Source organism: Leptinotarsa decemlineata, unplaced genomic scaffold (assembly GCF_025532065.1).
Source record: "Leptinotarsa decemlineata unplaced genomic scaffold, Ldec_3_MD MMD2_tig00026294_RagTag_RagTag, whole genome shotgun sequence".
Lineage (NCBI taxonomy): Eukaryota > Metazoa > Arthropoda > Insecta > Coleoptera > Chrysomelidae > Leptinotarsa > Leptinotarsa decemlineata.
In genome coordinates, this window is record NW_027412674.1 from 9,614,233 (window position 1) to 9,638,559 (window position 24,327).

Below are 24,327 nucleotides of genomic sequence, written 5' to 3' on the forward strand. Positions count from 1 at the left end.
TATTATCTGAACAAAGTTAATCTAAAATTGGATGTAGAGCTCAAAAATGTTGAAATATACAGGGTGTTCCATTTGAAAAAATTGAGTTCCACTCATTTTTTCATGAGATCAAAGTATCTGCATTTTTTGAAGACCCTGTATGAGGCAAATGAAAATATGATCCTCATAGTATCACTCCACTCTATTTCAAATTTGATCGTTTTAGTGCAAGAGAGTTCAAGATTATCAGCATTTATAAAAGTTCATGTTTGGTAAAAAAAATATCGAAATTAATTTATATCTTCTAAACGGTAATAAATAGGTATAGGGAAATAGTATATGAATTTGTTGACAAAGTGATGATGAATCATAATATGATATTATATACGGGGTGTTCCATTTGAAAAATCAAAGAAGCCGCTACTTTATAATAGAAACGACAACGTCGCTTCGTCTGAAATATTTTAGTCGTGTAGGTCAAATTGATTTATGCATACTGTGAAATTTTCAGGTTGATCCGTTAAATAGTTTGTCAGAAACGGCTAATTAACGCTCATCATGAAAAGCCCTGTATATTGTATTGTGAATTTAAATACATTTCAAAACATTCTAGAAGTATAAAATCTGACCAATGATCACTTGTGGAAATCTCTAGTTATACGGGTGTATTTCAAATGGTGCCATTTATTTCAGGTGGTGATTACTTGTCATATTTTATAAAAAAAAGTTCATATGAACTTGTGTCCCAACTTGCTTTGTTTCCCAGTAACCCGGAGTCGGAGTTTTACCAAAAATATTGTTATTTCAATAATAACTCACAATTATCTACGCCGATTTTGATTAAACTACATGTGTTTATTGTGAGTAACAAGAAGCTTATCTTTATGAAAATAGATTTGGAATGTTAATTCCAGTGGCGGCGCAGACAGTTACTTGATTGATATTAACGGACAAAATTATTGTGAGCCACTATTTTCGCTAAGTTTGATATTATTTGAAATAGCTTTACTTTATCGAATCAGAGTCAGTGAAGTAGAAATGGGGAAATATTTTTGAAAAAGAGCTTCATACAAACGCACTTAAAATTAAAAACTAATTTGTTTTATTGTTTGAACTAAGACATTCTGTGAATAAGAGGCTTGCCGCGGATACAAAGTAGATAGATAATCTTGCGCGAGAAGATATTGAATATCTTACGCAATCACCTAGATCAGATTTTTTTTTCAGGGCGTCTGTATGAAATCTTAATCTAGCTCAAACAATTAAATTAATATTTTTTTTCAATTAAGTGCATTCGTACCTAGTTTCAATTAAATCGGCGAAAATAGTTTTGAACTATTAATAAAATAACAATATTTTCAGTAACATTTGACATTTCGTTATTCGGAAACGAAGCAAGTTAGGACAAACATTCATATGAACGTTTTTTCATAAAATATGACCACCACCTGAAATTGATGACATCATATTATAACAGACGTCTCTCATGAATATTCTTTCTCTTTATAAACATTCAGTTAAAACGAGTGGGTAACATTCAGAAACATACAACCTTCTGTTCAGTCTCCTCCATATCTATTAAGCACGAATTATCTTTCATTTCACATAAAAAAGTCACACTACCCAAAATTTATAAACTAGTTGGTTGGGATGCAGGGGATCCGCCATTTTTCATCAAATTGTTTTTCGAAACGTTATCTCTGCTATCACAGAGAGTAGTATTACGACTCGTCATCGTTATGGCTGATGTTGATGCATCTCCTTTGCTAACTAGTGGTCCAGCGTCACATTCGTCATCGTTGTTGATGCAGAGAGAGGTTCCTTTGTGTTTGCTTGACTTGAATCTGGAAAATTACATAAACACGTGAAAGGTTTCACAGGCTATATGGAGAGTAATACTAAAAAGGGAACATGATCTACAGGGTAATTCAAATTCGTCCCCACAATTGGGATCTCCTAAATTACCAGAGATACGTCGAAGCTTAAATTGGGGCAAAGTTGCGTTTTTTGTGTTTAATAAAATACTGAACGGAAAAAACTGAATTTCGGAAATTTTTTCTTATTTTTTTCTAGCGTTATTTGACAACATAACTCAAAACCAACAAAAAAATTCATTGATACCACCGGCAGTCACCTGACCTTACAGTTTTGGATACTTTCTTGTTGGACACTCCAAAAAACAGAATGTGTTCTGCCCAAGCGCAAAGAGCCAATAATGGCAGCCTTCTGCAGCTGTCCGGTTAAGATTTCTGCCTTAGTGCGGCAAGCCGGTATGATTTTAAGATTCGAGAGTAGAGAGGGCATAATTTCATCAAGGACTCCAATATTCAGAATAACCATCTTGACAGAGTGATCTTGATGGCGTCCGTGGTGTTCGAAGAGAAAATCTCGATATTTTATACGTTTTTCCTCCTCTTTTCTGACGATATTCGTCTCGCCAGGAGCTGAAAACTCCACGACAAATATCGTTTTGGTTTGGTGGTCGAGAAGGACTACATCAGGCTTATTAGCTTGTATGAGTCTGAGGGTGGGGAACGAATAGTTCCAATAAATTCGGCACTTCTCGTTCCCCACAACGGATTCAATATCCCCCGGAGCGTATGGCAACACCGGTGTCTCGTCGATACCGTAATAGTGCCGTAGATGGTAATATATTACTCTTAGGGCCGCGTTATGTCGATGGATATAGACCGAGACCGCATATGCTGGACATGCTGATAGCAAGTACATTAGGGTATCGGGCGCCTCGCGGCAGGCCCTGCACCTTGTGTCAGGAACCTCTATACCCATCACGCGACTGAGGTAGACCAAGGTGTTGAAGACACAATCCTGGCAAGCCATGATGTACCCCTCAGTTTCCGAAGTAAGGTGATCTCTGCGGGTTTTATCTGAGCTTTTTGCTGAACGGGTTCCAACTCGGTGACAGAGTTGTGGTCACCTCGTTCAGAGTCGAAAACTATACCGGACCTATTATACATGTTTGTAATATCTCCTTTCGGTATTATTATTTTTTTCTTATTTCAATTGTATGTGTATAAGGATAAGTTTCCTATTCAATGAAGATTCATTCATTCATTGGAATGACTTAATATTTCTATATCAGCAAAACATCTCCCAATTTATTATTGCATATTTTATGTTCCCGAATGAAAATTAAAAAGTATGGTTGCCTTGAACTTATTGACATATGAACAGCCTATCCGATATTTCACGCCGCACATTTTCGAACACAGTAACGTCAATATCTTTACAAATATTCATTATTTTCTGCCGTATATTCAGTATTGAAGCAGGTTCAGTTTTGTTCACCTTCTGCTTCGAAAAGCCCCATAAAAAAAGTTCAAAGGTGCCAAATCTGGCGAGTGGGCAGGCCATTCTGTAAGACTTCGACGGCAAATCCAACGACCGGGAAAAGTAGTATCTGAATAGCTCTTTACTTGTCTGGAGTAATGTGGTGGTGCTCTATCTTGTTGGAATACAATATCCCTATCGAATTCATTAGGGTTCGCCTCGACGATTTCAGTGATGAGAGGGTCAACAGTAGTTTCCAGCATATTCAAATACAGTTCAATAAATAGGGTTCCTACAATATGGTTTCCCAATATTCTTGCCAAACGTTAATTTTTTATGAATATTGGGTGTTTCCCGGAAAACGTGAGGGTTGGTGTCACTCCAATAACGGAGATTTTGTCTGTGAACATTGCGGTTTAGAAAAAATGTACATTCGTCACTAAAATAAATATTGTGGAGATAGGTAAGATGCCTTACAATGGTTTCCTTCATGATTTCGCAGAATTCTGTTCTTCGGTCAGGGTCATCTTCATTTAATTGGTGTACCATTTTAATTTTGTATAAATGATACCTATTCCTCTTCAAAAGTCTCCACACAGTAGAAGGAGACACCTCACAAACATTCGCGAGTAGAGTATTCAGGATTTACTACCATCTTACCAATTATTTGCACTTGGTGTTCTTCTGGAATGGACGGATTACCTGGGGGCTTTTTGTTATGTACACTACCGGTAGTTGTGAATTTGGATACAACTTTCCTGAAATATTTTCTACAGATAGGACGATTCAGAAAACGTTTATTGAAAATCTTTTCGGGTTCGTGAAAGTAACGCATCGCACCGTAAATAAAAATCGCCTAAATTTTTTTTCCAATGGACGAGAATTGACCATTTTAGAGATTGTTGACGTGGTACCTTTCTACTAGTAAAACCGAAAACGAAATGAGAATATTTTAACTGAACAATGATGTTCATTGTCGTACTGACATTTTTTGTCGTTTTTGTAATCAAAAAATAACTAAACAAACCTTATCGGGTTGTTGGAATTGGCCATATGGCAGATAGGAATATTTCTAGAAATATCGATATTAATGTGTCTGTCTTTGTAAAATTATTAAATGTTTCACCATTTTGTAGTAGGTGAAGATATTGACTTTATATTCTAGGGTTGGGAAGTATTCATCAGGAGCTTCAAAATTATGTATCACACGACCCCCCTTTCTTTTTAATTTTTTTCTCAGATGGCGCCCAGTCGCCATCTTGAGAGATTCATCTGTCAATTTCACTTGAAAATAAAGTATTCACGCATTAATTTTATTATTTCAAATTTCAATTTTTTGAATTGACTCATTCAAAATAAAAGGGGGGAGGCATTAAAGAAATGCAATGTATAAGAAGAGTTGTTGATCTTGGTTTTGAAGATATAATGAAATGATTCGTTTTTGCTATATCAGTTATTGTTTTACTATTTTGTTCTTTAAGTGTCTAAGTATTTGTTTACCCATTAGTTAGACCGTTTATTTATATGATATGCTAAAAACATTATGTATCGTTGCTGTATCACATTATGTACCTATCGTAGTTCTGTAATATATAAAATCTGCATGTCGACAAAATACCAATAAAACGACTTTAATTATCTATTTCAAATATTTAACATTCATTGAACGACGTGAATGCAAACAAGCATAAGGCAACAAGGGTAAAGTAAGACCAATCGCAAATAAAGAAATCGCAACGAAGCTGTGACTTTGTGCTCTTAGCAACCATAATATTACCTTTCAGAAATTTGTTTATTCTTCTTTGGAAACACGCTGTTTTCAAGGTGCAGCGTTGCGTTGACTTCTTTGTTGGCAGCACAAGTGCATGCTTTCAAGAAACTCTTTTTGAAGTTGTCGCTCAGAAATGCATAAAGTATCGGATTTACAGCTGAATTGGAGTAGCTCAGACACGAAACGAGGACGTGCAATGTCGTCGAAAATCTGAAAAATAAGTTTTTATTCAATCTTTGCTGTAATGATGATTTCATAATTGATGATCATTCATAATTCTGAACTGGGGAATCTTATTTTGATTCGTGAATGAATGAAACGTTTTTGAGAAAGCTATACATTTTTCTAGACCGTTTTCACTGATTCAATTTTTCCATCCTATAGAAACTAATTATAACATGTCAAACTTTAATTGCTACTGCATCTTAAAAAAAACAAAAAATATTCGATATCTTATCAAGAAAAGATGAAATGGAAAAACTAGCATGAGGATGAATCTTGATACTCTCAACCCCTACTTTGGAGTATGAATCTCTTTGGAAATGTTTGGCTTAGCAGATGATAGTTCCATGGGTGTGAAGAACTGATTGAACTGACGAACAGTAATTGAAATTTTCTCAGTATCGTTTCCCCTAGCAGGGAATATTTAAAGGATGTTGAATCTATCTGCACTTGCACAAAGACTTCTCCAACTATAGCTTTTGTTTGTGCCGTAACCGTTTCCTAAACCGAAGTTCTATGGGACCCAACAATGTCTGGTCAAACATCCGATCAGGAGGCTCTCTTATTCGGGAAGGAAATAGAAATGTTTTGCAACGTTTAGTTTGTGTTACTTTTATTTTCTATAATTTTTGAAATAAATCCAAGAGAACTCAGCTCATACGGGTCACCATTCAAACCCTTTTGTGTATGGTTAGTTGGCAGCTCCCAATGAATGCGGAATTTTAAATATCTCACCTTCCATTTGTCCGATGACTGATGTGAATTCGATTCGATATTCGATATTTTTTCCTGCCAAGGCAGATGTGCCAAGGTGGTTGTGAAGGGACACAGTTTTTGGATTTGAATTCTTCTTCCTGTTGAAGTTGATAATTGCTTTTCCTGAATTGAGTAAAATAATATTCTGGCTATTTTGTGAACTAGCCCTGGAAATTCCAGTTTTCTGCTTAATCAAACCACCAGGCTTCCGGTTTTTGATAGATAAACCGTTGCGTACCCTCTTTAGAGGTAAGTCTTTGAGAAGCTCCAGAAATTGGATAATACTCTGGATGCCTTTTTGTGTTAGGTTTGCTTTAGCTAAAATTTAATTTTAGGGTTGTAGAACGACATCAGGTGAATAAGTAGTTTATGTTGAAAATAGTGAATCAATTCACTTTGCTGTTGCATATGCTATTACGTCCAACTGGTAGTACAGTACAGATCTTTCTGATCTTTCCTTTTCTTCAATTGTAGGGAAAACGTCTTTGGTGGTGTCCAGCTAGATAGTGTAGTACCTCCATTTTAATGTTATGTGAAGAGGACGAATAAGGCCAGAACTTATGATTAATTCAAACTTATAATGTTATTCTGAACCTATTTCAAATTTTGATAAAATAAACCTAAAGGTGAAGTGCTACAAATAAATCTCTATAAAAATCTTGTTTACGATGTTATAATGTTGTAAGCTGATGCATAGTACTATGGGTAAGCATTTTTCAGTTTAAACTGAAAACCTCAAATTTTGTTCACTTCATAGAGCTTTTCTCGAAAGCCTTCAAAAAAGATTACCGTTGAAAAAATTGAAAAATTTTGATTTTCCACTTTGTTATTAATAATCAAAGACGTTAAAAAGTGAAAAATCCAATTGAAGCAATGAATTTTTTTAATTCAAATTTATTTGTATTCATATTATTTAAAGTTACATAAAAATGATTTTTCATAGTTTTTAGCTCTATTTGTTTGACAAATTGTTATGAACGAATGTATTGTTTGCAAGATATTTGAAACTATTTGGGGAAAAATGAATGAAGCATTGCATAATATTGCTATATATTTGAAAACTAATAAATTGAAGCTAAATGTAAACAAAACAATGGCTATGATACTACACCGTTTAAATACAGAGAATTAGATTTGAATCAAATTGAAATAAAAAGAGAAAATAATAAAATTGAGCTCATTACTGAATTAAAATATCTAGGATTTATGTTAGACAATCATCTATCAATGAATAACCATTTCACCAACATACAGAAAAAAAATTTGAAGAAATTATATTTTTTCACAAGAGTATATCAACACTTGAGTATGCAATCACGGATAACTGTATATAAGACAATTATACAACCACATTTTGAATACTGTCCCACTCTTCTATGCACAAGTGATTTGAATAAAATGAGAACACTACAAAAACTACAGAATCGCGCAATGAGGATTATTTTGAGATGTGACAGGAGTACCCATATATCTTTAATGTTAAATACTCTAGAATGGTTATCTATAGAAAGTAGGCTTACGTATTTAACCATGATTTATATTTACAAAATATTACATAAACTTCTACCCTCATATTTTGACAAATTTGTAATTTTCAATTATGACCATTAAGGTATTATGTGATATTTTTTTATCTTTTATTTTATTTTTTTGTATTTTCAATTATCGTAGGTAAGACTACTTATTAACAAATATAAGTAGATCTTTTTTGTATTATTGTATTTATATGTATATTAACGTTAACATTACTATGATTGCTGTATATATTAGGATGTATCCTATTTGAATGAAGCATTTCATTTTTTTATCAGTGATGAATATTATGATTTTAAAAAACAAAATCGTTTCTTGAAAACATTTTTTATTGCTTAAAAACGCAATTGTTGGTTATTAATTTTTTTTGCTACTAGATATGAATTATTTATATTTTCTTTATTCATTTAGTAAACAATTTGTTTTAAACGAATTAATTTTTACGATATTTTTTTTTAAATATTGCCAAAAACCAAAAACAGAAACAACCATGTGTCATTTTTTGCGTAAATTTTTTTCTCCATTTTTAATTTTTTTAAATAATTTTCTATTTTTGCGTTTGGCAATTCCTCATGCTTCTGAATATTTGTTATTAAAATAACTTATGAACTAATGCAGATAGTACAAAGACACTTCGAAACTTTTTTGTTTTCTTTTTAGTAATAAACAAATAAGATTTTAAACAAATGCTCTAACCGTATTATTTATCAAATTTTTTGACAATTGTTTACTAAAATATTCTCTAAATTGAGTTTTTATGGTTTAATATTTAAATTTTAATTATTTAAAAAGATAGTGGAAAGACCCAATTTTAGTTGAAAATTTTAGTTCTTAATGATGGTAATTATTTAATTTTTTTGGTTTTCTTAAACTAAGTGTTCCGATAATGTTCCGATGCACATCGCCCGCTTTTAGCGCTATTTTCGCCTCTAAATTAAAATTATAAATATTGGTGATAGAGTTCCGGAAGCTAGGATTGTTTTTTAGGAAATTTCCTCCTCTTCAAGGATCTTCTTTCAAATTTTGAATATCTTTGATATTTTCCGAGATATTTGCAAAAAACCAAACCCTCTTTTTTTACTAAATTTTTTCGAGCCCAGAAAACTTGATAAATACAATGATTGGAGATAAAACTGATTGGAAAAGGGGAAGACCTTCTTGAGAGAAATAATGGAAAAAAAAGAGGAGGAAGACAGAGGACATCAGAGGATAATGGAAGGGAGACATCGAAAGACAGTTTTGGGCTATCCTGGCGAAGGGTGGGGGTTAGTCGAAGTAGCGCACGACACTACCCTGGCTGATTGAAAGAAATGCTTCAGAGTCAAGCAATCCACCACCCCCCTTAGAAGAAAAAGGATGAATAACCTTCTTTTACCTACTTTTCAATTGATACTTCATGGTTATCCCCAATTCCATTTGTGAATTAACACAACTAATTTTTGTTGGATTATCGAGATGGTACAGAAAAACAAAAATTTATATAGAATCGTTATAAAAAATGTATACTTACAAACCATCACTGCCATTTAGTGCAAGTTGTGTTATCCAATACGGCAACCAACAAATGACGTATACGGTGACCACCGTCAGAACCAAATTGGTGACTTTTCTATGCGACTTTTTCTTCTCCTTCGATCTGTTTTTTGGTCCCACAGTTTTGAGTTTCTTTATGACCAACCAGTAAAATATCAGAATGAGGCTTAGAGGTATAGCAAAACTGCAGAAAAAAGTATACAAAGTGAATATTTTCGGACCAACAGGTTCTGCTTCCAAAGTTTGGTTGTCATAAGCAGAATAGTTGAAATCAACATATGAGCTGTCGTTATAATCGTCATAATAGGTGGAGTTGTCATCATCATCACACCATTCGATTACACATGACTTTCTTCCGTCGTATTCTACTTCTGAAGAATATTGGATGATGGGAATTATGAGAACGATGCTAAATGTCCATGCTAGTAACGACACCACTTTGGAAATGAGGGGTGTTCTCCATCTTGGGGATGATATGGGGTGACAAACGGCCATATATCTGTCGGCGCTCATGATGCAAAGTAGAATAGAGCTGGTGAACTGATTGATACTGGTTGATATCATGTAGGCTTTGCAAGCAAAATTTCCGAAAATCCATTTACGATGCAGGATGGTAGCTATTAGAAATGGAATTCCTATGAGGAAACATTCGTCTGCTATGGCCAAATTCACGATGTACATGTTCGTCACAGTTTGCATCTTTGAGAAACGGATGACGACGTATATGACTAAGGTGTTTCCTACTAATCCAACCATACATACTATTGAGAAGAGGATAGTCTGAACTGTTTGAAGAATTACGTGAAAGAGGTTCTCACCGTCATACCCCAAATCTGTGGAGTTTGCAGTTATATTCAACAAAGCAGTCATTTCGTTTCAGAACATACATGAAATAGTTCGTTGAATGCACGACACCTGAAAAACAGAAAATACATAATTATTGAGAAACGTGAGTTTGGCGAAATCGCTATGCATGGGCTCAGTGGTGCACTCAGAAAATAATTAAGGGGGTCTAACCCTGGGCCAACCAACGGAAAACTTTTTAAAAATTTCTTAGAATAATCGGTATTTTAAGGCAATACTTTAAGTTTATTTAAGCTCTTTACATGCAAGTTTTGAGTAGGGACCATAGGAATGAATGATAAAACCCATCAGATAAAATAAGATTTTAGGTTTTATTTTGACAAACTCCTTTTATATCATCGTGTTTCTTAGGTATGTCATGATTCTCCGAAGAGTGGAAAAGGAGCGCTCTGCTGTGCTGGTCGATACAGGTATGGTGATGAAAATCTTAAGTAGGATATGGATGTTTGGAAAGATTGTTTTATCACAAATATTTAGAAAATCAATTGCATTGACGTGGTGTGCTTTGTTTCGTTTGAGAAAAGCTTGCCAAACTTCCATTTCTTACATAAACACGTTTAAGTTGTTGTTTTCCAAATCTTCTTCATAAACTTCAATTAACATCAAAAACGCCTTTTTCATCTCTTTACTTTCTCCACTATTCTCTGGATAAGTATGAAGCGAGCAAAGAAACCCTTTTAAAATGTTCTTATGCTTCAAGAGACGTTCTTCGATGTAGGAAATAAAACTTTCTATCCAGGGGATGAATACGTTAATTCTATAAAATTGTTATGTGCTTTCCTGATACATTGCTTCTGTGTGTCTGCCCAACACCAATAGTAGTTTCATTCAATTCGGTCATTTTTTGTGTCTCTTGAAACAAGACTGAAAACTCTTCATCAACTTTTTCTCTTAGTGACTTCATACTCTGAAGTACATAGCCAGAATAGTTCAAAGCAGCCCAGAGATCCGCATCACTTGACTGTAGCTTTTGACACAATATCAAAGTGTAGCCGAGTAGCTTTTGAGCTGATACTAGAGCTACGATATACTTTGACTGACATATACCTGTCAAAAGGACATCGACCCCTGAAGATGTGTTCTCATCATCCCAAAACTTGATTTCTTCTAGCGATGAAATGATAGAGTTGTACAGCTTCTTCATGACGAGGACAACATCATGCCTTTGAACCCATCTTCTTGGGCAAAGCTGTTTGAGTTTTTGTTTCTTAGTTTTTAGGGCTAGGGTTTCAATTTTTCCACGGAGAACATTTTGCCTCTTTGGTGTGTTGAAAAAAGACCACATTTTTTCAGCAGTGCCAAAACAATTTCTGACCTCTGCAGCATTTGTAATGGCTGAGTTAAGGCTGTGTGACGCGCAGTGTACATATATTGCCTTCGGGCAACGTTTCTGCATAGCAGCCTGAGCACCTTTGACCTTTCCGCTTCGACCTTGTCCTCTCAAATCTTTTATGTCGAAATTGCACTCTCAAGCCCTTTCAACAGTGTTTCTCCAAGTACTTCGCCAATCGTTGACTCTAGAGGCATAAACTGCAAAAACTTTTCATTAATCTTACAACCATCTTTTGTGTTATGAGAGACATACCTCACAGACAATGAAACCTGTTCTTGAGACGACATGTTTGTAGTCTCATCAGCTAACACACTAAAAAAAGTAGCATCTTTAACATCTTTGACTATGTGACTTTTTATTACTTTGTCACAAGCATCAATGATTTGGTTCTGGATGTTCCAGCATATATAAGGGGCATTTTAACCACATGACTTGAAATGGTCTCTTAATTTTTCATCATCTGCATCTAAGTTGAAGTCTCCATAGTCTCTGAGGCCTCGAAGAGATATTCCCTGTCGTCCACAAAAAATTACCTTTTGTATTTTCTTTCGCCTGATTGGCTTTGCCTGCATCTAAAGATTTGTCTATAGGATTCATCTTCCCTTCTATTACTGTTTTCAAATTGTTGAGAACGATCATGGCATGTTTGTGGTATTGTAATTGGGAATGTGACTCGAATTTTTCAATAGCTTTTTTCCAATTTTGGAATTCTTCTGAGACAAGCTGGCCTGTTTTCTGGGATGATCTCATACCCACTTCAGTTGGAGCAAAGAGTACACAATAAGTGCAGTAAGTCCGGTTTTCTATCTCAGAGTATGACAACCACTTATACTTTTGCAACCAGGAATACAAAAACTTCCTTTCCTGTTTTCCATCAGTCGTCGCTGGAAAACAAGTTTTCCACAACATGTAACTTCTCTGTGACCGATAACCGTTTGTTTTTGTTCAAAGAAATATCCATTTTACTGCTGCAGTCTATGTTGACATTGTCTAGTGTATGGCTGGAGCTTGAGGCTGAGGTACCAGGTTCATTAAGAGCAGAACTAGTTAATTTCTTCCGATCAGGCTCTCCAATCTAAAAAAATTATTAACCGCCGTTAATGTGAGGCGAGCTAAGAAGTTCGTGTCAAGTAAATATTAATATAATATATACACTTACCTTTGCGCCGCTGGTAACACTTTCATTTTAGCCAAAATAGTCCGTTAAAAGCGTGCGAGCTGAGGACCAACGAGGTCTTACCTTTCAACGTGTGATTCCTAACACGGAATCGAAATCGGAATGGTTCTTCAACATACTGCACTTGACTTTTCAAATTCGCAATTTTTTCAGCTGACAACTGACCAGTTTTTTTTTTCAATACTTCCAATATCAACATTATCTGGAGGGGGTGTATGTGAGTTTCGAATAAAGTTCACTTCTTTAAAAGGAGTGTTGGGATTATAGTTCTCTTTATACCTACAAGTATAATCCATATTTGCAGACACGTATCCATTTTTTTCCGTCTCTAAATGGAACGGTTTCATTTAGAGTGTTTTTTCTACGATTAATTAAATTCAACTCAGTGGCTAAATCATCAAATTTCCTGAAGTGTTGAAGCATATCTCTAATGTGACTCTTTTTACTTGATTGGCTCATTATAGTTCGATAATCGTCAGGTAAGTATATTTTATGTTTTCATGGCGACGTAAAACTTTTTCAATGCGCCAAAATCGCGATCTGAATATCAGGTACTGGTATAAACATATTATTAAAAAGTTTTTATTTTGACCTGCACATGAGTCAGTCCACAATATTACGTGGGGTATGGATTTGTTTGGAAAATTATATTCTAACATTGTTAATAATGCGCTGCATACTTCAACGCTACCGCGATGCGCCATATCCTCAGTCCATGTAAAGAAATTTGCTTTATCTATATGTTCAGTAATAGAATGGATACCCAAGTTATACATTCACATTTGCCGTGAATAGGGGAAAGGCCAGGGGACTGGGGGCCCTGTCCGGGAAGCCAATATGTGGCCTTACGGGCGGGATTACCGAACTCCTGGTCGGTGGCAGAAATGAGTAGGGTGAGGGGAACTAAAACTCCCCAAAAGCCTTTGCGAAACATGCCACCGTGGACAAGCTTACCCAAACTAAGGTGTGAGGAATGGTGCCGATAGCTGAATGGTCGCAGGGTGATATGAGGTTACGGACGATTCCCTTGGGGAACCGGGCAAAACCTCATTATAATCAGCCTTTCTCTGGTAATGCCGGGCTCTGCCAGAGGTTACCAACTCTTTCCTTGCTACTCGTAGGAACACACATATATAAAACAAACAAAACAGACACAACAAAAACCAATCCCGAGGCTGGACAGAAATGTCCACCCCAATCTTCCGCTCGGAATGAGGATGGACATATCAGATCACCTCTTGATGTAATACAAAGGCGGCGCATTTGCGGCGCTGAGGCCAAAAGTAGAAAGAGAGCGAAAGAGACAGGAGTGACAGCAACTATAAGTGCACCCTCTTCCTACTCCGCCCCACCTCCAACAGCAAGGGCCCTTCTTGCGGCGGGCGCCAAGATCTCCGCCTTGAATAAAGGCAAGGAATCGGCTGCCCCTGCAGGAAAGCGCCCTCACTTGTGCATCTCCACTAAGGGAATCCCAGAAAGGTTGAAGAAGCCGCGCAACGACTGAAATGTCGCTGCACCTTCCAAAACCTTCGCGAAGGCCGCCGTGAGATACCTCAAATTTGCCAAAGAGAGTGTGTGTTCGGCGAGTCTTGGCCTACACCTGCCGATATGAAGGAGATGTTTCCTGACCTGACTTGCCCACCTTCCTGGAAAGGACAGAATAGATCAGGGGTCTCCAAACTTTGAAGCCTTCGGGCCATAATGATTTTTTCAGTTTGTTCCAAGGGCCAATTAACTTAACTATATTTCTAGACTAGGATAGTCGCAAAGTGCGTGACCTAAGCAAACTTGCACTTGCGCTTTTTTTGCATTTCAATTATTATTGTGTATTGTGACACTTAATGATATCTTGTGGCGAGTAGTGGTACTATGTACTATTTTTTTCAGCTACCCGCTAGGTGGCATTAGGAGTAATTAAATATTTGGAATTACCGCGTTGGTTCGAGAAAGTTCTGGTCCTAGCTAGTGTATTCCGATCACCTCGAGATGGCAGTAATAATTGCATATAAAAAGGCTAGCGGCGCAACTGCCAGTTAGTCTGCGTAGGAAAGGCGAAGGAAGCGAAACTGTCTATTGTGAAATAAAGTAACACCCGTCAATAAAAGTATTTTGATTTGACTCATTGTTTTTATGTGTGATTTGTTAGTATGAAAAAGAAGCGAAAAATCGACAGTGAATGCAGAACGCTTCAAGAAAAATGGAACTTTCAGTATTTTGTGATTGAGTCCAGCAATAAGGCGCTATGTTTAATTTGTAATGAAACCATAGCTGTTCTCAAAGACTATAACATTAAACGACACTATGAATCGAAACATCTTCAAAGTTACTCCAAGTATACAGGAAGTTTGCGGAAGGAATAATTTGAAGCTTTGAAACGCGGACTCAAATCGCAGCAATCCTTGTTTACCAAAGCGAATACTGAACAAGAGTCTGCAACTCGCGCCAGCTTTCGTGTGGCTCTTGAAATCGGAAAACGTGGCAAACCATTCACCGATGGAGAAATGATAAAAGAATGTTTGATTGCAGTAGCCGAAGAAATATGCCCCGACAAGGTAAATTCATGAGCGGTTTTCTCTAGCATTGGATGAGTCAACGGATGTGTCATATACTGCTCAGGTGTTGATTTTTATTCGCGGAGTAGATAAAAGCTATGAAGTGTATGAAGAACTTCTTGATATTGATAGTATTCACGGCACGACAACTGGGGCAGATATTTTTAAGGGAGTTGAAAATGCCATTAATAAAAAGAACCTTCGATGGAGAAATTTGAAATCTATAACAACAGATGGAGGAAAAAAATATGTATGCTAAAAATAAAGGAGTGGTTGCACTTGTGTCAAAGGCTGTAGAAAATGATGGTGGTTCAAAACCATTAGTCTTACATTGTATCATTCATCAACAGTCCTTGTGCGGAAAATGTTTGGATATGTCTGAAGTTTTAAAACCATTCATATCAGTTGTTAACTTCATCAGATCCACTGGGCTGAATCACCGACAATTCCGCGAGTTTCTTCAACAGATTGAAGAAAATGATTTACCATATCATACTGCCGTACGCTGGCTTAGTTGCGAAAAAGTCCTTAAGCGATTTTTTTAACTTCGAGCAAAGATCGAATTTTTTTTAGATGAGAAGCAGCGCCCTTTTGCCGATTTAGAAAATAGTGAATGGATGTGGAAGTTAGCCTTCTATGTCGATTTGGCAAATCATATGAACGAACTGAGTTTGAGATTGCGAGGAGAAAATCAGCTCCTCCCTGATTTATACACCAATATCAAATCCTTCAGGCAGAAAATAATACTATTTCAATCGCAATTACGTAAAAAATGTTTCACACATTTTGAAACATGTGAAATATTCAGCCACACTACAGAGACTGAATTTCACGTTAATTTTGCAATTGAAACTTTGAGTGCTTTGAAGATAAATTTTGATACTCGTTTTTCAGATTTTGATGTCATTGCGAATGAAATTAAGCTTTTTCAAAATCCTTTTGATTCTGACATTGAAACCCTGGCTCCGGAAGTCCAAATGGAAATTATTGATTTACGGTGCAGTGATATGCTCAAGAACAAATATCAAAATTCATCTTTGTTGGAATTTTATAAGAGTCTTTCACTGGAACAATTTGATAATTTGCATAGATTTGCTCGTGGGTTGTTTTCTGTTTTTGGTACTACTTACTTGTGTGAGAAAACGTTTTCCAAGATGAAGTACACAAAGAATGTTCACAGATCTCAATTAACCGATGAGCATCTTAAATCTCTTTTGATAATTGGTACAAGTAAAATTGATCCACAACTACAAAGTATTGTCGGTGGAAAATCACAATTACATAAATCTCATTAGTGTTTTTGTTTTACTGTGATTCATTTCCATTATTTGTTTGTTATCAATATGCTTAAACTTAGATACTTCAGTTAAGTTTTCTTTGTCATCATTTCTGTCGTTAAGTTTTACCTTGCAAGTGAATAAAACCGAGTAATTATCATTCTGTGTTTTCTTCTTCAACTTATCACAGCAATAGTAACAACAATTAGGTAATCATTGGCTGTCGCGGGCCAGATTGATAACAGTAAATCATTGTCTGTCGCGGCCCGGATTGATGACAGTGGCGGGCCGGATTTGGCCCGCGGGCAGTAGTTTGGAGACCCCTGCTCTATTCAGAAGATTGACACATTTTTTGTATGAAGGGAAGAAGTTCAAGAATACGAAATATGCTTCATCTTCAACACTTAAATGAGAATATGATCCAAGAAAATGCTTGAACCTGTAATTTATTTTCGAAGAGGTAGACCTTACACGAACAACTAGAGCAAATGTAATTTCTGAATTGTTTATTTTTAACTTCACCACTGGACAATTGATGTTCCAGATTTATGTGTATGATGTTTTCTTTGGGTTGTAATTTATTCAAAAATCCTCAGTTCGAGATTCATGGATTTGGAGTTCCTGGCTATTCTGAAAATAATTTATTCAATCAAGTCTGATATCTGTTGAGGACTGAGTGACTTTCATATATTTTCAAGCAATCCAGTATTTTCATTACACTATGATTTTTATTTGGAACGGTAACCGAAATCCGTTTCCATATTCCACTCACGAATTGAGAAACTTTTATGTTGTGCACCAAACATATAGATTCGATTTCGTTTTCATTTACTCCCCATTCTTATACTTTCAAGGTCTTCATCAATTTCCTGAACTATGCTCATGAAGTCTTCAGAAGCCTAATGTGAATAGAATCCAATCTCACACAGGCAAAACAAAGATAATATCACTGAAAATAAATTTCAGGATATAAACGCCTCCTATCTTGGGAATCCACAGTATTCATCGATCCAATTTCATTTTTGTATCCGATATTGGATTTCATGAAGTTTCGGAGTAGTCTGATGAAAAACTTTTGTTATTAAAGTTCACTTCTTCGAAAGGTGCTCAGTGAGACTTTTCCAAGATCGTATCAAACTTTTATTAACCATTCTTTATTTCTCTTTATATTTCTACAACCATTTTATTTATCGGGACTTATGAGGTTTTATTTATGGCTCATTCAACTAGCAAACTTTATCCATTATCATTATGTGTAGATGAATATTGAAGAACGAAAAACTTATACCCGCATCCATTGAAACTACTAGAAGAAGTAAAATATATGTAACTACGAATTGTTTCGATACGGTCAGGCCTGGATCTAGGGGGGGCAAGCCGGGGCCCATGAACCGGGCGGCAAGTTTAGACGGCGGCCAAATTCACACTTTACAGACGAATGTACAACTCATCATTTACTTAACTTTTTCCTACACTAGGCACGAACGTTATTATTAGCGAGGCGCGTCAATATAGTTCAAAATACCCGCCCGCTCGCCTGCAGGAATCGCGGCAGCACGCGTCTGGTTACCGTGCGTGCGAAAGGGATGAGACTACAGGCTGATTCACGATGGATGGCACATTAGACGTTTCTGGTGAACCAGACAACTTTGAAAATTTAATGGAGGGCATATTCGGACATTCTCTAGCCAACTAAAATATTTTCGACAATGCGGTGTTGCCGCTTCTATTAGAAAGCAATAGCAACTTTGATTTTTCAAATAGAACACTCTGTATATAATATTATTTTTGGAATCTCCAACAATTGCCCGACAACTTTTCTTGATATTTCCCTATACCTATCTGTTACCGTTTTCGAAATAAAAATTAATTTCAATTTTTTTCTTCGAAAATCATGACTTCTAAACATGCCGATATCTTTTAGTTAAGAAGTACTATGATATCGAAATTTGGTTTGGAGTTAGGTGATACTTGGACACTTCCCACACGTCAGCCTAATCTCCGTTACTTCAATAAAGGGTGGTAAAAAAATACAGTTTTTTCGTTTGCTTGAAAAAGTTGCTGAAATTTGATTATTTTAAATAGAACACCCTGTATATTATTAAAAATCCGGAAAGCTGCTAAAATTTGCTTTCTTTCTATGAATATCATACCTATACCTAACTAGTCGAGTTTCGGACTTATGAACATTTATTTGTGAAAATGTCCCTTCAGAATGGTATTTCCATTCGGTATTTGGTAAGCAGGCCATGATTACTATTTGACAGTAGCGTTGTGACATTCTCCTAATAATATCGACATTTTCGTCACTTCAGAAGTTGCAAATATCTTCAAAACGATGGAACAAAACTATTCAAACGAAGTTCTTATGAATTTGTTTATTATTTTTGGACAGTGTGACAAAATTATCAGCAGAACATGTAGAAAGTTCAATGAAATGTATCCGAATCTACCGCCAATGAACCTCAAGAAATTTATACGAATTCAGAACAATTTCAATATGTTTGGATGAACTTTAAAAAAGCACCAAGAAACTTGAAATGGGAAATATTGATATGAATAATTATAAAAAAGTAAAACAATCATGTGGAATATTTCAAAATATGTTCGAATCGCTGGCCGTTCACTTCCAAGCACTTTAAAATGCGGGTGTTGACTGCTTTCGTGGTGGCAGATCTGATTTCATTGGGATCCAAATCTTCAAATGTTTGGGCAATCCTTTCTAACAATTCATCTCTCGAACGCACGGGTATTTTGTAAACTTTTTCTTTAAATATTCCCCACAAATAAAAATCTAATGGGTTAAGATCGGGTGATCTCGCTGGCCAATTCCATGGTCCCAAGCGCCTCATCCACCGATCGTCAAATAGTCTATCCAGTTCTGCGCTCACTTCTCTTGTTCAATGTGCAGGAGCTCCGTCTAGTTGGTACCAACAGTTTCAATAATCTTCGAGTGGCAGATTATCCACGAAACTGTCTACAGTATTCTCCAAAATATTCAGGTAGCTTCTGGATGTTAATGACTCCTCGTATATCACGTACCTCAATTTGTTGTCCATCAACATGCAGAAGACATTAAAACTAAATTTTTCTTGAAATCCGGCTTCTTTTGTGACGTGAGGATTTTCACTGGACCAATAATGACGATTTTTTCTATTGAAAATCCCTTCTCTCGAAAATTTCGATTCATCAGTCCAAATAATTTTATTTAAAAAAGTGGATCTTCTTGAATGCGTGTCAACATCATTTCACAAAATTCTACTCTCTTTTGAGGATCTTGAGGCTTCATTGCTTGAATTTTGGTGAATTTATAATCATGCATTTTATGTCTTCGCAAGATTCTTTGAACCGATGAATATTTTATACCCAAATCTTCTTCAGCACTTCCTATCGATGACTCGGGAAATGCGTGAAAATATGCTAAGACATTAATCTGGTTGTCTTCGAAAGTTACGGGTCGAGGCAAGTTTCTTGGTGCTTTTTAAGTTGATCCAAATGCATTGAAATTGTTCTGAATTCGTATAAATTTCTTGAGGTTCATTGGCGGTAGATTCGGATACATTTCATTGAACTTTCTACATGTTCTGCTGATAATTTTGTCACAGTTTTGACTCCTGAGGATTGTCGTTCGTAGGGCTGCGACAGCTGGTTTATGAAAAAACAGATTTTAAACAGACACACAGAATCGTATGATAATAGCAGCAAATTTCAGCAGCTTTCCGAATTTCCAATAATATACAGGGTGTTCTATTTAAAATAATCAAATTTCAGCAACTTTTTCAAGCAAACGAAAAAACTGTATTTTTTCACCACCCTGTATTGAAGTAACGGAGATTAGGCTGACGTGTGGGAAGTGTCCAAGTATCACCTAACTCCAAACCAAATTTCGATATCATAGTACTTCTTAACTAAAAGATATCGGCATTTTTAGAAGTCATGATTTTCGAAGAAAAAAATTGAAATTAATTTTTATTTCGAAAACGGTAACAGATAGGTATAGGGAAATATCGAGAAAAGTTGTCGGGCAATTGTTGGAGATTCCAAAAATAATATTATATACAGAGTGTTCCATTTGAAAAATCAAAGTTGCTACTGCTTTCTAATAGAAGCGGCAACACCGCATTGTCGAAAATATTTTAGTTGGCTAGAGAATGTCCAAATATGCCCTCCATTAAATTTTCAAAGTGATCCGTTGTCTGGTTCACCAGAAATGTCTAATGTGCCATCCACCGTGAATCAGCCTGTATATTTGAAAATTCTCTCGTCGATCTCTCTCCACGACGGTGTTTTCTTTCAAACATGTGTGTTGTATGTTTGTGTTCACTATTTAGTACTTCTCAACCATGTTAGATAATGGATAATATCGTGGCCGGTCGGTTCGACGTGGGTGCTTGTTCACTCACTCGAATTGACTGCCGGGTCGGTTCAGCCCCAGGCTGAACGATCGATTTTCACTTGCTATCGTCCAACCCGTGTTGAGAATTACATGTTGAAAGGTAAGACCCCGTTAATCCTTAGCTCGCACAAGTTTTGACTCCTGAGGATTGTCGTTCGTAGGGCTGCGACAGCTGGTTTATGAAAAAACAGATTTTAAACAGACACACAGAATCGTATGATAATAGATCCCAAAATCTCGCCTTGCAACAGGGGCGCAAAAATCCCAGTGACGAAAACCGAACTGGTTTAAAATAAAAAATAAAATCCTTTCAACTATTGTTAACAATAGATAGGATAAGTCAAAAACAGTGTCATTAAGTTTCAATTGACAAACAGGACGAAACAAGCACAATGATGACTAACATAGACTATGTAAAATACACTTCGATATCATCTCAAAATTGAAAAGTATAATTCAAATTCCTCAACTGTATAGAAACATTCTCTGATAAGGAGTTCCCTAAGTCTATACTTAAAAACCGCCAGGAATCCCGCGTATTTTATTTCTTTCGGAAGACAGTTAAAAAAACGGCAGCCTGCATTGATGGGAGATTTTTTGTAATAGGAGTGTTTAGGCTTGTTCAATTTGATATCATTTTTATTTCTTGTGTTGTAAGAATGTGAATCACTATTAATGGGAAATGAATGTTTGTTATTGAAAATATATGATAATAGTTTCATTAAATAAATTGATGTAACCGTGAGGATCCGTTTAGTTTTGAAAACCTGTCTGCATGATTGGCGACTACTAATGTTAAAGATAAGCCTTATAATTCTTTTCTGAGCAACAAAAATTCTTGTTATGTCTGATGCCTGACCCCATACTATAATATTGTAGGAAACTGCGGAATACACAAATGCATAGTAAACCTGTAATAATGAATCTGTGTTCAAAATATTTCTTAGTGTTGTCAAAATATAAAAGCTTTTTTTGATTTTTTTACATACTATTTGTATTTAATCTTCCCATGTTATGTTACAATCTATAAGCGTTCCTAAGAATTTAGATGAAGTGGAGGTTTCAACAATATTATTATTGACTTCGAAGGTGAAATTAGAAGGTGTTCCATGTTTTGTGTGAAACTCAATTATTACTGTCTTACTTTGATTCATTATTAGTGTATTCTGCATACAGTAATCCGCAAAATCTTTCAAAACTGAGTCAGTTTTCTGCTGTAGTCTTTGGCGATCAGTGTCAGACACCACAATAGAGGTGTCATCAGCATACATGAAAACTCTACCGTCCTTTATGTTATGAGGCAAGCCATTGACATAGGTAAGGAAGATCAAGGGACCCATGACACTTCCCTGCGGTGTTCCAAGATCTAAATCGTATTCCTTCGATTTGGTTACACCGATTCTCACGATGATCTTCCGATCTTCAAGAAAGGACGTTATCCAATCGTTCACTGGGCCACGTAGACCTAGGTTGTTGATTTTTTCGGAGACGAAATTACGATTAACCGTGTCGAATGCCCGCGTTAGGTCAAACGATATGACAACTACATACTCATTTTTGTCCATCAGATCATTAATGTGTTCTGTTATGGCTGTTTCGGTAGATAGGCCAGGGCGGAAACCATGCTGGCAATCAGTAAGTATTTTATGCTTTGTGGAGAAATCTGTAATTCTTTTGCAAATGATTTTTTCAATGATTTTGGAAAATATGCTCAGGAGAGCAATTGGGCGGTAGTTCTCTATGTTGCTCGTATCATCTTTTTTGAATATGGGAATGATGGCAGCCGATTTCAGAACACTAGGAAAAGTGCCTGAATTCACTGATAGGTTTATAATGTCAGCAAGGTATTGTGATATAATACAAGCACACTTTTTTATTATATCAACCGGGATTTCATCTAATCCAGTAGATTTTTTATTAGGTAAGTTAGCGATAACTTCTTCAACTCCCTCTTTAGTGGCCGATATGACTACAAGAGAATTACTTATGCTGTTGGAGGTTGTGCACGACTTCGATATATTATTTCCGAAATGTTCATTTCATTTTTTTTTCAATAACAGTGGATAGGTAGTTGCCAAATAGATCTGCGATAATCTTTGGATCCGTGGTTAAATGACCTTCATAAGAGATTGTTAATGCTTGCAATAGCTACAAACTCAGGATAAATGAAAGCAAAGAACTTCACAATCTGAGAATTAGGTATAAACTGCTTGCCAATCTCAACGGGTCTAGATCCTTTTTGTCGGTAGCTAGGGCTGCTAGTTTGAACTTTACAAAATTCACATTTCCACCACTAACACAAGCGGATGGTTCAATTGCAACAACAGGCATAGAAAAAGCAAATTTACTAGCTGAACAATTTGCGTCCCACTCAACAGTCGATTTTCTGGGAAAGGCACCTACACTAGAATCCACAATGCCGAAAATTTACTTTTTGAGAGCGTCTAGTCGGGCGAAATAGCTCAATATCAATAAGGCGTCTGACGACGTGCCTGTCATTGTACTTGCCATTCAGCCTATTTCCAAAAAGGTCAAGAAAAATCTTCCAACCCGCTAGTGTTTCCCAGGGATCCATATTGTCTCCAACCCTCTTTCTATTGTATGTCAATGACTCATTGGAAAAAAACCATGAATCAAATATTGTGCTTTGCTGACGACAGCACACTTGTCTCGTCATTCCATTTGGATTCCAGGACATCGGCTACAGAGGCACATCTTCACCAGCAGCAGGAGGTTCAATTCAATGCCACAAAAACCCTGGCGTCGGTTTTCTCTAAGAATATGGGTGACTCCGAATCGGATACAATAATGCCAGGTCAGGCAATTCCGCTTTCTGCTTCGATAAGTTTGTTGGAGGTTAAAATGGACACCGATATGTCTTCGCACAATCATGTCGCTAGAATTGCAAAATCTGCTTCTCAAAAGCTTGGAACACTGTCCCGAACCAGAAAACTGTACACACCTCAGCAACTTTTGATGCTTCATAGAGCTCATATCAGACCTTCTTTGGAGTTCTACTACCAGTGGCGCTTGGCAGGGAAGCAACCTAGTTTCTCTTCTATTCCCCCTGTTCATCAACGACGTGTCATTGAATATAGATAGTGGAATTCTATCATTTTATAATGATCTGAAGGTTTTTCGCATCATAGAGTCACCTAATGACAACGAAATACTACAAAATGACGTTGGCAAAAGCGCACTTCAAATAGCGCTTATTCCGATATAATTTAAAGTAGACTCATAAAAACGGACGAAACTTTTTAAACAACCTAAGATGTACTGCGCAGTGAAAAAAATTGGGGAATTTCAGGAATAGAATTTTGATGAATTGAAGGGGTTATATTTTTAGGAGTGATTGATTTTTGGGAAAGAAAGTTTCTGGCTTTCTACTACTCCATCTGATACAAAAAAAAAGGGATGAGAGAATCTTCCAAAGAAAGGAAGGAAGTAATCAATTTGAAAATAAGTAACTCTATACATAGATGTGTAAAGAGGAGGACTTTCTTTCAGTTTGTGTCTGAAAGTTACTTCTTTGCATGATCTACTCATCTATGTATAGAGTTACTTATTTTCAAATTGATTACTTCCTTTCTTTCTTTGGAAGATTCTCTCATCCCTTTTTTTGTATCAGATGGAGTAGTAG

At 36.2% G+C, this 24,327-nt stretch overlaps 1 protein-coding gene across 4 annotated transcripts in view; it reads right to left on the minus strand.

The window, feature by feature from the left end:
• Positions 1–462: 462 nt before the first annotated feature.
• Positions 463–24,327, minus strand: part of AstC-R2 (Allatostatin C receptor 2) — a 649,221-nt gene continuing 625,356 nt past the window's right edge. For all 4 annotated transcript variants that reach the window (XM_074180323.1, XM_074180325.1, XM_074180324.1 and 1 more), the window contains 3 exons: positions 9,063–10,000; positions 5,048–5,251; positions 463–1,823 (listed from right to left, as the gene is read on the minus strand). In XM_074180323.1, coding sequence (XP_074036424.1) covers positions 1,610–1,823; positions 5,048–5,251; positions 9,063–9,955 — 1,311 coding nt within the window. In that variant the 5' untranslated portion in view covers positions 9,956–10,000 and the 3' untranslated portion in view covers positions 463–1,609. The remainder of the gene's footprint in view (positions 1,824–5,047; positions 5,252–9,062; positions 10,001–24,327) is intronic.